At 37.4% G+C, this 14,931-nt stretch overlaps 1 protein-coding gene across 1 annotated transcript; it reads left to right on the forward strand.

Annotated features, from left to right (window-relative positions):
• The first annotated feature begins 10,129 nt into the window (after positions 1-10,129).
• On the forward strand, positions 10,130-14,611 carry LOC143347187 (2-phosphoxylose phosphatase 1). The gene is made up of 4 exons (XM_076776168.1): positions 10,130-11,253; positions 11,837-12,004; positions 12,091-12,656; positions 12,725-14,611. Exons 1-4 carry the CDS (start codon positions 11,163-11,165, stop codon positions 13,466-13,468), a joined length of 1,569 nt encoding a protein of 522 aa, XP_076632283.1. The 5' UTR covers positions 10,130-11,162; the 3' UTR covers positions 13,469-14,611.
• The last annotated feature ends 320 nt before the right edge of the window (positions 14,612-14,931 follow it).

Below are 14,931 nucleotides of genomic sequence, written 5' to 3' on the forward strand. Positions count from 1 at the left end.
ACGATTCTCGGCGAAACTCGGCTCGCATCGATACTTCTTCGACCACGGTTTCGATCTTTCTCTCGTTCCTCTCGACCGCGAATTTCATTTTCACCGGTTTTTCCAACGCTGACGCGTTCCGTGTACGCTCCGCGTCGAGCTTTCAAGCAGACTTGGAATTTCCGCTGCAAATCAAACGAATTTTTAAAAATTTTCCAACGAAAATCGTATTCAGGTGATTTGTAGCTACTTACATTAAAAACGGACCATTTTGAGAAATATCTCATCGCAAAGGAATCTCTAAATAATGTAATATATATCTTCTGGATCTAATTCTAATTCCTTAAATATCGCAGTATAAATAAGTCCTGTTTGAAATCATCATCGTCAGTTATTTCTTCGGTGTTCGTTGCAAACGTACAGAAATTAAATTTAACCAAAGTAGTATAATTATTATGGAATTAAGTTTTATATATTGTATATCTTTATGGTAGATAGATTATTTAACGTATAATTGAAATTAATATTTACATTTGTGTTGAAATAAGGTATATTTAACGAAAATGTTGGTCAATTGCCGAGGGACAAAACTAAGTGGACAGGTAATAAAATATACAAAAATATAAAATCAATATTTAGTATGACCACCCTTTACTGCAATGATTACTTTTAAATATCGTGGAATGCTATTTATCAGATTTTCAATGTAGTTTTTATCAATATTTTCAAACGCCAATCATAAATACTTAAAGCAATTATTCTTGTTCTGTCGTTTTTCTAATCGCACGTTTTAATCAGTACGCTCCATAAGTTTTCGATTAGATTCAAATCCGGACTTTGTGCCGGCCATTCCGCTAATTTAATATTGGAATCCTCAAAAACTTTTTTGTTTTTCTTTCAGCAGTGTGCCTCTAAATAAATTCTTCTTCGAGTCCCATTTTTATAACTGTCTCTTTTAAATTTTCGTTTGTTATTTCAATATACTGTATTCATTATACCGTCAAACTGTACCAAATCGCCAACTCCATTCCACGGAAAGCACCCCTACAACATTAATGACCAACCACCAAATTTAACAGTTGACGTAATAACACAGCTTTTTGTATGCTTCGTTTCTGCTTCTCCATGCATGATGCTTCTTTTTTAATTGCTGCAGTTTAAATTTGTTTTCATCGCTCCACATTATTCTTCTCTAGAATGATACTGGTATATTTGTATATTTTTTAGCAAAAGCTAAACTTTTCCTTTTGCTGATGTTGTTAATGTGCGGCTCACGTTTGGATTTATAATATCTTAACCCCGTTTTCTGCAATCTTTGTCGTACTATTTTCAATGACGCACTTAATTTTAACATTTCAACAATTTTTCGCGTTGTAATAACATTTTGAACGAGTGTCCACTTACTTTTGTCTCTCGACAATCAACCAACATTTTCGTTAAGTATACTTCATTTCAACAAAAATGTAAATATTAATTACAAATATTCGCTAAATAATATATGTACCATTAAGATATATAATATATAAAACTTAAGTGCAAAGTAATTATACTACTTTGATTAAATTTAATTCATACCTATTTCCCCTACCTGTCCACTTAATTTTATCTGCAACTGTAGATGTTAATTTAAAAAAATTTTTTAGACTTCAACGATCAATTATGCCATTTACACCGGATCACCCGTGTCATCCATCCATATTGACAATTATAATTCGTTCGGTGTATTGTCCAGACTTTGTTCTACTCGGCTATCACCTACTCCTGGCAATGCAATGACGCACTTTCTGAGGAGGAAATGATTCAACAATAATTACGAAATCAAATGTAGATGTGCGTAGTTCTCTTTGCATACGAAAAGCCAGTGCAATTGTTTAAAAAACGGCCGCAGAAAACTGCGAGGGTGAGTCAATAATTATCAATTTTAAAAACCTGTTTTGAAATGGTACTGGCCAAGGAGACATTGATACCGTCTTTGTGAGAAACGTTATAACGAAAATGCTCTCTTTTAAAATTAAAATCTCTGAAAATCGATCACAGAGCAAGAAGGGCAGAAACATGCTGGGTGGAATTAGCCACGGATGATAGAATTGCTGCTAGAAAATACATTATTGCTGGGGAATGCTACTCCATGGAGGAACAGTTGCGAGATTACATTAGAAAGGGACCAATTCACGAATCTCCCAGCGGACGGACGAATGTAACGCGCAGCATCCACGCTAGACGGAAGTAATGAATATCGCTGCGCTTATCTAGTTTGATACTTCCTTTCCAGCTTGCTCGCGTTTATGCATACCAGACCGCAGTCGGACTTTCTATGGAACCGATTGGTCAGCTTCGATTCGACACTCGTCAACATTCTCCTAAAACTGTAATAAAAATTTACACTCGAACCAGCCATTACTTTGATTCGAATCGAAGAACCAGGCAATCTCGGGTCTAGCAAGTTGCCACAAAGCAAAATGGACAAACTATACTTCTATAACTATCTTCTTATTGTTATTCTCAAGATTAGGTTGATAACAATGTATAGCTGTAGCTAACGGAGCCTAGTCCCTATCAATTTCACGCAATGACAAAATTCCTAGTATGTCATGGCCGGTCGTACGCCAGTGTCGTTTTCAAAATATCAATATGGACGATAACATTGATTTACACACGCGTTATGTATACAGTTCGTACGATTCTAAATGCAGTAATGCGTCGATAAAACGTAAATCGCATTCCCAGACTCTGAATTCATAAACCCAGCCGATCGAATTTCAAAGCGTACGGATATGATACTATTATTATTTTTCATTGACGAAGATTCATGAAAAATAAGAGAAATAACCAAAGACTCCTGTTTATCCCTGATCTCTAGCGAATTAGATACTCGTAACGTCTGACGAAACACCGTCTAAATTAGTAGCAATCTAGCAACCATAACTTGTCCAGCAACAACGTCGCTTTCATCCTCCGTTGTACTATTTTTCATCGTCAGGTTTCATTCGTCGGTCATCGTCGGTGATAATGCGACCCCTAATCGCGGTATCGCGAGGATATTAATCTGATCTTCGTATCCGCAATGAAAGCTCTAGAACCTGCGAGTGAAACGAACCTAATGAGCGTTAATGAAACTCGTCGCGGCGTGCAGCCCGCGTGCGTTTGTCGCGCGTAACGTGTCATTTACCAGCAATTTCTCCGCTAGTACACGTAGTGATACGCGAATTACAACGTATTAGCCGCTTCTGTTATCACGCGTGCTCTTATCGAAAATGGAGACCCACGCTCGCAATGTTTCATACAGGATGTTCGGCCACCCCCGGGGAAAAAATTTTAATGGGAGATTCTAGAGGCCAAAATAAGACGAAAATCAAGAATACTAATTTGTTGATTAAGGCTTCGTTAAAAAATTAGTAACGTTTAAAGTTCTGCCTTTAGAACAACAATCTGCGAACAGCTGCGTTCGCGCGATAGTAATTCTCATCACAGACAAGGATACGAGTAGACCTTACATCCAATGTATTTTTTTGGCCCATTTTTGTAGTGCTCTAGAGCACCATTAATACGCATTGTTTGAATTTTCAATCATTAAAATCCTTCAATCCGTCCAGAAATTATGAGTTTTTAAACATACGCACGAACTTTTGGGGAAACATTTCTGGCCTCACATTAGATTTTCGAAAAAGAATATTTTTCTCAAAAGTGTGTAGGATTTCGGAGGTATGTATATCCACCAAAAATGATTGTAATTGGCCCCCACAACTAAAAATAATTTTTTTAGAACGATTTGAAATTTTTCAATTTCTACGAAAAATTTGTCCACCTTCCTGAATTTTTTTCTCGAAAGTGGATAGGATTTCGAGGGTATGTCTATCCACCAAAAATGATTGTAATTGACCCCCCTAGATAAAAATAACTTTTTTAGAACGATTCGAAATTTTTTTTTTTCGCCAAAAAATTTAAGCACCTACCCCCTGTCGATTTTTCTTAAAAATAAGTTTTTGATTTTCAGTAACTTTATTTGACACCCTATAGAAAAGTTGTCCAATACTTTTTTGTAGGTACCCATGAGCTCTACTTCAGAAAAAAGTTTCATTGAAATATATTCACTATTGTAGGATATTATGGCTGTTTGAAAGTTGGACCATTTTTATGGGGTTTTTCTCATTTTGCGGGGTCAAGGAACAGCTTTTCGAATATTTTTAGAATTTCTACATATTCTACACTAAAATACGCGTCGTTTGCTTTTTTAAACGTTAAAATCGTCCAATCCGTTCAAAAGTTATGACGTTTTAAAGATTCGCATGAAAATTCGGGCAGAGATTTCTGGCCAGAAATGATATTTTCGGTAGGGAATTTTTTTCTCGAAAGTGCATGGGATTTCGAGAGTATATCTATTGATCAAAAATGATTGTAATTGGCCCCCGCAACTAAAAATAATTTTTTCAGACCGATTCGAAATTTTTTTTTTTCGCCAAAAAATTTAAGCACCTACCCCCTGTCGATTTTTCTTAAAAATAAGTTTTTGATTTTCAGTAACTTTATTTGACACCCTACAGAAAAGTTGTCTAATACTTTTTTGTAAGTACCCATGAGCTCTACTTTAAAAAAAAGTTTCATTGAAATATATTCACTATTGCAGGAATTATGGCTGTTTGAAAATTGGACCATTTTTATGGGGTTTTTCTCATTTTGCGGGGTCAAGGACCAACTTTTCGAATATTTTTGCGATTTGTACATATTCTCCACCAAAATACGCGTAGTTTGCTTTTTCAAACATTAAAATCGTCCAATCCGTTCAAAAGTTATGATGGTTTAAAGATTCGCATGAAATTTCAGGAAGCATTTCTGGCCTCACATTAGATTTTTGTTTAGGAATTTTTTTCTCGAAAATGCGTAGGATTTCGGGGGTATATCTATTGACCAAAAATGATTATAATTGACCCTTGCAATTAAAAATATTTTTTTCAGAATGATTTGAAATTTTTTAATTTAATTTTTTAGTAACTTTTTAACGAAGCCTCGATCAAGAAATTGATATTCTTGATTTTCGTCTTATTTTGGCCTCTAGAATCTCCCATTAAAATTTCTTTCAGAGGTGGCCGAACACCCTGTATAATAGAATAATCTAAAAGAGGGGTGTCCCTACCGATCCAGCATCCCTCCTTCGACACTATTAAGCGCTCCGAAGAAAAGATCACGGTCATCTTTCTAAAAACAAAACAGGAGACTATGTAAAATAAAATATTTATCATGGATGCTATTTTCTATATAGCAAATTATTATATCGTCGCAATATTAACCCCTTGCACTACGCTGAAACTCGGAAGAAGCCGTGCCTAACCCATACGCCCGAATGATCGGTACAAGCCCGAATATCAGAACTTGAAACACATGTCGATCGACGGAATATCGATATTTATGAGTTCGACTCGTGATATTCATGTTTGGCCGGAAATGCCGATTGCGACTTAGGCTCGTGTTATTCACGTTTGACATGAAATTAAACAACGAGCCTGACTCGTGATGAATACCACGAGTCAGACTCGCGAAAATAATGCAAGGGGTTAAGGCGGTGCGAAGGTCGCTTTTCGAATCGCCGCGATAATCACTGCAGGATAAACAACAGCCAATTCGAAACAATGCCGGGACCTTCTGCCGAACAATGCTAAGGTCATTAACGACTATATACAATATTACACGATTGTCTGCTATTCTATTTTAAACAGATAATTACACGATTACTTTGCTCCGTCGTGTATTAATTTAGACTTCCCTAAAAAAAACGTGTTTCTCGAACAGAATGGAATCATACTAGCTATGTTACTCGGCGTAGGTGCTCGAAGCGATCGATCCCGTTCTGACATAGAGCTACGTACAAAGTAAATTTGGTGAGAAAGGAGCCCCGCGCAAAGAAGCTTCTATCGTCAACAATGGACGGATTCCACGAAGTTAGCAGGTGCTGACAATCGTATCGAGGACGTGAATCGGTGTTGTTCCGGTACCCTATACCTGAGCAGGTACTCCGTGGAGTTCTCGGAAGGAAGATCTATCCCCGAAGACTTTGTGAAAAGTCGGACAACCGAGGCAGTGATTTTCACGACTTCGAAGAATAGATGCAAGGAGAGGCTATGCGGAGAAAAATACAGCTTTGAGATTGCTCGTCTCGAGAAAAGGATCTACGATCGACGCACGCTGATCCGTAGCGTGAGAAAAAGGCCAGAAGTTCGACGTTGTCGCAGAAATTTATTTATCATTGTAGCACGGCTACTTTTGATACGATCGAAATGAAAATCGACGAAATCCCGTGGATGTCCACGTCGTAATTTGTTGCGAAATTAATTAGAAATCCAAGTGTCAACTGCACCGAGTCCGTCATGGACATCAGAGACATCGAAACCGCAACTTTCACTCGGATACAATAATTTTCTTCCATACGACACGTCGCTTTTCGAAATCACACAAATTCCTATCGTTCCGTAACTTTCTCGGCAAACAACAAATCACTAAACGCTGATGAAATGTTTCGCCGACAAACTGGGAAGAAGTAAACAACGCGGATGCAGATGTAACAATTTGGTTTACGCTAATGATAAGACGGAGTATGGAACGTTTTGCATGTAACTGCATCGATCGGAAACGACACGATATGAAATTATAATAACATCGATGAATTCTATGAATAACGTGCCTAGAGTTTGGACTTATGACGAGTCAGTAAATCGATCGTGACGTTAAATCTAATGGGGTAAATTTAAAAAAGGAACAAATAAATAAATTTTGAAATCGGAACGTATCCTATGTATACCGATACATCTGGATCATTTTCGGAATGATTAATGATCCAAACGTTTAGTCTTAATTCCGAACACTACGAGTGCTGAAATGGTATTCCGGTTCAAATCGATAACGTAGAAAATGACACGGAAACGGTAATGTGGCTCTGGCTAAAATCCGAAAATCATGCGATAAAAAATAACATTGCTAGCAAGATTTATTCCAGTTTTAATAATTTAGTTGGGGAAAAAGAGATCCATTATTTTCACGTTTATTTCAAGACTTCATTTAACATGGTTCGGATTGTCCGACTTGGGTCAAATATGTACCGTTTTGTTTTATAATTTGTTGCCATTCGATTTCGTTTCGTTTGGCTAAGGTTTCGCAGATGGAAATTCGATCCAGCAATTCGTGTGGCACCCAAATATCGAGCTTCTTTTTGAATCTAGCTTTTTGCAAATAATTTAAAACTGTTTTGTGGCCGATCTTTAACTCCTGGGCAGTTTAGATTTACAGAAGTAAGAATTAAGAATTGTTACAATTTTGTTTCATATTGTTTAATTTATGTTTCAGAAAATCATCATGAAACAAATGGCAAAAACATCAAAGAAGTACATATTTTAATGTATTTTGTTAGATAATCAGATAGGTAGGATGTAAATTAATTTAGATTTATAGTTAAGCAGGAGTTTGGCTATATTTTGGTCTACTCTGTTTTGTTGATGAGCATTTACAGACCAATTCTTTCTCAGAAAACTCTTTTGTTGGTTGCTTCCTTCGTTGATTGCACTTCCATTTATTGCTTCTTCGACCAACATTATCTATATTAACTATTATATCAGGCAGGGTTCTATTTGAATAGAAATTCTCGTTTTAGTTCAAATACTCTCTTCGTTGGTTGTGCACCTTTCATTGGTTGCACTTTCGTTTGTTGCTTCCTCGGCCAACGATCGTTGGTCACAGAAGCTCTTTATTAATGGAGGGTAGATGAGATTCAATTAGGGTGGGTCTCCACTCGCAGCAACCTCCACGTGGTGAGACCTGGGTAATATTATTTAGCGTTTAATTAATAATCGTATCACTCTTAGCTGGGTAATGCAATTATTAATTAAAAACTAAATAACATTAGCAAATTGGCTGCGATCCGCCTTGCATAGGTCATCATAAATATAGACCTTCTTCGCTAGGTTAGTTTCGATTCTCATTGATTCATCAAAGATTCTAGAGTATTGTCTCAAACGAAGTATACGGGTAGATCTTTCACCCAGTATATTTTTTTGACCCATTTTTATGGGGTCTCGAAACCCCATTACCATTTTCGTGTCACTCGCAACATTACCAACAGATTTAGAAATGAATTTCAATCTCTTCCATAGTCAATTCACATGTATTTATGCGCACACTACAGCTGTCTGTCCATCAATACTAATTAAGTGAATAGTTTCTCAACTGAGTAGACCGCTTCTAAATAGAATTAAATGCAGAGCATTCCGTAATAGAGGCCCGTGTAATCTATGATCGCTTCGCTGCGGCGCAACGACGGCGGTGGCAATGATCTTGCCCAAGGCTGCAAGATCAAGCACAGCGATACGCAATCATCACCGGTGACGACGATAATGAGATAGACGGCGTCATGTGATTATAAAATTAAATTTTTTAATGAATATTAATGAAGTCCACGCGACTCAAGGTATCTTATTGACAGAAATCGTCACTTTAACACTGGTTTAATCGAAGATATTCTATATCTTTATTATTGTGCAATCCCTCCAACGTGTCACTTTGAACCCTCAGAAGTGCATTCCTGAATAGAACATCGGAAAATGAAGGCAACAATTTTCCATTGTGACTCTACCTCTTTCTTATACATTATCCTAGACCTCGATAAACCTGTAATAAACATAGACGCCTCATTACTTCATATTTACACATAGTCTTCCATTCAGTCTTCTGCCTTTTACAAATCGCGTGGTTTATCTAACACTAAATGTACAAACGCTCATGTACATCATTCAGTTGCGTTAAATACACGATAGATTTTCAATAGCTCCAAAGAATAATTAGATAGCATGCTATCTTTTAACTCCTTAATCCTATCTTGCAAACTCTATGATCCTAAAGGAACTTCCATCGTCTTTAGAGGTGATCCGATCGACCTGTGAACCTACACAGCCGCTTACAGTGGCTCCATTCGGCTGAGATTTCTTCTACGATACTTACAAGAGTCTACTTGTTTGTCAATTACTAAAACCCTTTTTCATCGCGTACCAAGCGGTTTCGTCGGGATCCGACAAGGGAACGGATGCCAACGTCACTTGCTCGCTCCACCAGGAGTATAAGTATATACGTATCTAACAGTAAATATATTCCGTTTAAGGCTGATGGCTAGATTGTCAGTAGTTGACTACAGTTAGTCTCGAGCTCTCATATCAGGCCAGTTAGCTCGAGTTACTCGCCGCGTAGCTCGACTCGTGAAATTGTAATCGGGCCCGTCTACGTCGTCTGCCGACTGATTGCCAATTCAACGCCCCCGCGACGCTATTCGCCCCCTCTGTAGGGGGAAACGAAAACTACAAAATATGCAACGACTCCATAACTAAGATTCGTCCCTCGACGTTAACAACTCTTTCGCTCGAAGCATTAAAAGCTTAAAAACCACTCTAGTACTTTCCCTCTACTCAGCCATCGCGCTTCTTCTTGTAAAAACGACCTGAACTTTTATCAAATTTACATATTTCAATAATGGTAGCTCTCCTAGGGGATGGTTATGCAATAAGACGATATCGAACGAGTTAAACCTAACCCAATAAATTTGTTTAGAGTCTTGCATTCATCGGTAGATTCGGAACGCATCAGGGATGGGTAAGACGAGATTCACAAGCATGCCCGAAATCGGAAATAGATACGGTGGCGCCTGCGCTCCTAAGTCACCTACTTTTACCCCAGTAACGATAGGCCTGCGTTTGACAAACATTTACCAGACGAATATCAAGGAGATACGACTATATTCCACTGATAATAATACAATTATCCATTGCCTGTGCAAACTTGAATCGTTGGAAATATTAAGCACCGCCTAGTAAACAGTCTAATTGCCTAATAATGTCTGAAACGGTTACAAAGTTTCTAACTGTGTTAAAATCTGCAGGCGTAAGGGGGAGGTGCGGAAAGTTTTATAGAAAAAATTCCATCTAGTTACATTTCAAACGATAAAATTTCTGTCCAGATGACTGTAGGTACTTTGTTTGCGGTCTTCGGGCAATCGATGATTATTTTGGCAATTTATTGAATACCGCGTACTTCCTGTAGATGGAATTAACTTCTCCGCACCTCTCTTAACCGCGGATCGAAATGGATTTAAAACCGAGGACAGACCAATGAGAACATTTGTGGACTGCGCATGCGGGCTTCGATAACCTACTCCTGTCGCAAGGAGTACTGCTTACCTGCCAGTCGGAGAAAAATGTTCCGTTGAGGTTCTGATTCTACCCGGTTTTTGTCCCGACGCGAGTGAAATTTCGTCGACGGTGTAACGTCAGGAATGAAATCGTTAAGGGTGCGGAACGCGAGGGTGATTTAATCGGCATGTCGACCGAAGAACCACTACATCGATCGTCACCTGGTGTACGATAACGCGATCTTATTCTCGTAGCTATAAAAATGTAAATTTAGAAACATGAAAGTCTGACAACGGTAACAACAAAAGAAAAGAAAAAAAAAAAAAATAAATCAAACGTTTCCAAAAATATTAACGTGTAACCTAAACAGGGATCGTTTATTGGCCCTTGTAAACTTTCTCTTTGTAAACGCATCGTCCATAAACCGAAAACAACGATTCTGAAAGTAAAACTTAAAACCTAAAACGAAACTAATCTATTGCGACGAATTTCCATTCTTCTGTAACAAAATCGAATTACAAATTAAATATATAAATATAAAACAACCAAACCCTAAATAATATCAACGAAGAACGTCGGTATTGTTTTCGCAACCGGCGATCAATCGTTGATAGGAAAATTCATCTCGTTCGTCGATCACGAACGCGCGAAGTAAACGTAAAATATTAATCGGTAATAAAATACATTTGGGGAACGTGAAAGAAATGTTAGAGGATAGCCAGGCGACAGCGCCCACCGACTTCCTCTTTTGGTTCAAACCGGTGTCCAGAAGTCAACGAAATTTAGACAATTGCCTTCTCGATATCGTTCCCAAGATTCTTCAACATTCCTCGAGGTACACGGCAAAAGAATTATGTGACAGAGTCGCCGAAGAAAGAGGATGCAGCCTGGAGCTGAGTCGTTGAACCGGGTTCATTCTGTTTGTTTGGCTCGGTGTCATTGTCGTCGGTCACGTCCTCGTTGTCGTCATCGAGGTCGTGATATACGGATCAGGAGGACCTGGCTTCGGCCAGGTACAATTGCAATATGTTGGCCGAAATGGTTCGACTATCTTACCAGCATCGAGCATTTTACTGCTACGTGACCCTCAGTGTCTGGATCTTCCTTCTCGTTGCTGGTAATTTGGAGACCAAACTGCTTAACATTCTCTTTCGTTCGTGTCATTCGTTTCCTTTCTTTCATCCACTCTACAGCATTACTTCAGACGCACAGCACATCCATCCATTAATCGTCTGCAAAATTACTCAAAAAATGTCAGAAACGTTGTAATCATAAAAATCGAGGAATTTGTTTTATCTTTAATTTTCTATCTTAGATGTAATAATATCGAATTAATTAAACATATAACGTATACTTCCGAAGATATCAGAACGTTGTTTCATCGTACCGTGAACGGTCAATGATAAACACACGCGGCAATGAGATTAACTTGTGCATACACAATTTCGTGTAATCGGCTTTGTCGGCAAGCTAAATGCCGTGTACGTAAACACGACTATAGAACCCTTTGACATTTCATAACTTTCCCTTATTTTTTTTTAAACGACTTATTATTTACATAGGAACAAGTACACGTACAAGTTCTCAATCTACGATACCATCTCGCTTGTTTCATTTTTTTTCTACTATGTATTTCGAATGCTAAAAATATAATTACTATACTATCTAAGAAATAAAATGATATATTTTAAACTCTATAGGTATGTACAAATATATTGGTGTAGAGGAGAGGAGTTCTATGCAAACGAAAGTCCTGGGGAATGATGTTTCTATAAGGGAGTTTCCTAGAAATTTAAGGGCAGATATGAAAACTAAAAAAATATTTCGATTTTGTAACCAACCTAATGAAATTATCGCAGAAACTGAAGGTACTATGAGTGTTACGCTTGTAATAACATTAAGTAATTGCTACTATGGAAGCAGTACAATAACGGTGCTATTTTCCTACGTACAGGAAAATTGGATGGAAACCTAACATTGAGTGGTATTTTGGTATTTATACGACATGGAGACAGAGGGCCATTAGCTCACATTCGAAACATAAGCATAGTAAATTGTGGTGGAGACTTTGGTTCTACACCAGAATTAGAAAATCTATATCAGAACTATGTAAACTTCCTGCAAAATGTCTCCAGTTATTCCAGAACATCGTGGGCACAATTCTTAGGACCGTTCCATGGTTTCCCTATGTTACCTGCTAGTTCTAAGGATTGTCGAATTGGCCAGTTGACGACACTCGGCATTGGACAACTTTTAAAAACTGGAATTGTTCTTAGAAATGCTTATTATCATAAACTCAATTTGGGAAATGGCACCATATCCAATAAAGATATTGTCGTCTATAGCACTAGGTATCGAAGAACAGTCCAAAGCGCAGTTGCCCTATTGTACACTCTTTTGGAGACCGATGGTTTTCAAAACTTGGCTAAAGTAACTATGCAGGAAAGTCAAAGCTACGCATTTTGTAATATGGATTGTGCGTGTCCAGCCGCTGAAAAATTCTTCAAACAACACGTAAAAGTAAGTATATTGGAAGAAACATTTTTAACGCATTTTGGGAGATCGTCGTACAATGAACGTTTTCACAGGAAATGTCAGAACATCTCAAATCCCATCCAGCAGTGGCAGAGCTGATAAAACAGGCTTCCAATGCAGTCTTTGAAATTCCCGATCAAGCCCAAACGATGGATCCTAATACCTTAAAAGATGCGTTATTAACATATATTTGTCACGGTGCTTCCCTGCCTTGCATGGACTTTGACAATCAACGTGTCTGTGTAAAAACGGAACACGTAACGGGTTTGTTCGCATACACGGAATGGGAATCAAAGCAAGTGGCAAAAAGCATCAACCGTCGAAAGTACGGATTATTAAGAGCGTATGGGCTACTTAGAAGCATAGTTTCTTACATGTTACGCATAATATCCGAAGCAAAACCAAAGATAGTTCTCTATTCTGGACACGATAAGACTCTTGAGTATCTGGCAACCGCTCTTGGAATCTTCTCCGACAAGTTAACAATGCCACATTACGCTTCCCGTTTTGTCATTGAAGTTTACCGCATAAATCCAAGGAACGAAAACCACGTAGCCAGTGACTTTTACTTCCGCGTAGTAGTAAATGGTAAAGATTTCACACAGAAGATACCTTTTTGTAAAAATGCAAATTTCTACAGCGCAAATTACGTTGAACGTTCGGACGTTGAAAGGACGCGAAAAGATTCAAAATTATGCCCAATAGAAACGATCATTCGCCAACTTCACGACGATTACTTTGGACCGTTTAATGCAACGAACTTTAAAGACGCATGCACTAATCACAAACACGGATAATTTGAACAGAAAGTACGTTACATTGGACATTTCTTGGCGGTTCAATTGCAAGGATGTACGCACCAATCACAAACACGGATACTTTGAACAGGAAGTCATTACATCGGATATTTCTTGGCGGGTCAATTGCGAGGATGTATGCACCAATCACAAACACGGATAGTTTAAACAGGAAATACATTACATTGGACATTTCTTAGCGGGTCAGTTGCAAAGATGTGTTCACCAATCACAACGGCGGTTATTACGTTTACTTTCCCTCGCAAATATATAAATCCGCACGACCAATCAGAAATGCAGAAAGTATGCAGTTCGTGCAATTAACTTCCGTTATAGCTGCACCAATCACAAAACGTAAAAAAGACGTTATATTTCAATTCTCTTCGCATATACCAATCGCGAATCCCGTTAATTTGAATACCAAGATATAATTTGGGACGGGTTAAACACTTAAATAGTTTATTTCATAATTTTTTGTGCCCGGAAAGTGAAGAAGGCGACTAGAATTGTTTTTCAAGCTCTTCCGAATAACGACCTGAGAATTCAAATCTTTACGAGTTCGAGTGGAGCAAATAGTAAGTTATATGATATTTTACAAAGAAAGTATTACAAATTTCTATAAGATTTATTACGATGAAGTACGGTTCGTAAGACGTAGTTTCCAATTAATATGGAATTGGTAATTTGCTACTGAAACCTCAAAGTATAAAGTAAAAAGAAAAAAAGATGAGAGTACAGAATTATTACTTAAACTACATACGATTTGCACTGTTGAAATTATAACTGTAAACGAATAATAAAAAAAAGCCTTACATTTTTAGATTACGTTTAACGAAATCGGACGTAGCTTTAGATATATCAAGAATATACAGGATGCCTTAAAATATGCAACAGCACCAGAAAAGATAATACTTCTTTTTAAGTTCTATTACGTATTTTATAGCACCTTGTATAAAGCTAGATGATTGCCATATATTTTATCACACATCTTATTGTAAATATGTAAATAACATCTAACTTCTATAAACGACGATTGTATTCTGTCTTTTCATGCATCACTGAATAACAACAAAATCATAATTAGTTATTGTTGCAAAGAATGTACAAGAAATAATAGAACTCTGTAACTTGCTACCTACATAACTGTTGATTAGTATTATTTTCCAATTAGTTTGTGTAAAACGTTCCATAGTGTAAAGATCCAAGACTTCTTTTGCATTGTGAAATTAATTCTTGTTGTACATTGGGTCCAGAATCCCCATAACACAATGATTACACTAAAGTGCTGTTACACAAGTATCCATTGGGGGGAAAAATTGCACATTTCAAATAGTATTGCAACTGGTACAAACTGAGATTATATTTATTGAAAAATACACAAAGCAACGAGTGTTAAATGTCTTGTTGAATTGAAACAATAGGTACCTTTTGTTAAAATATACAAATATATCAATATATCGATA

Source organism: Colletes latitarsis, chromosome 10, assembly GCF_051014445.1.
Source record: "Colletes latitarsis isolate SP2378_abdomen chromosome 10, iyColLati1, whole genome shotgun sequence".
Lineage (NCBI taxonomy): Eukaryota > Metazoa > Arthropoda > Insecta > Hymenoptera > Colletidae > Colletes > Colletes latitarsis.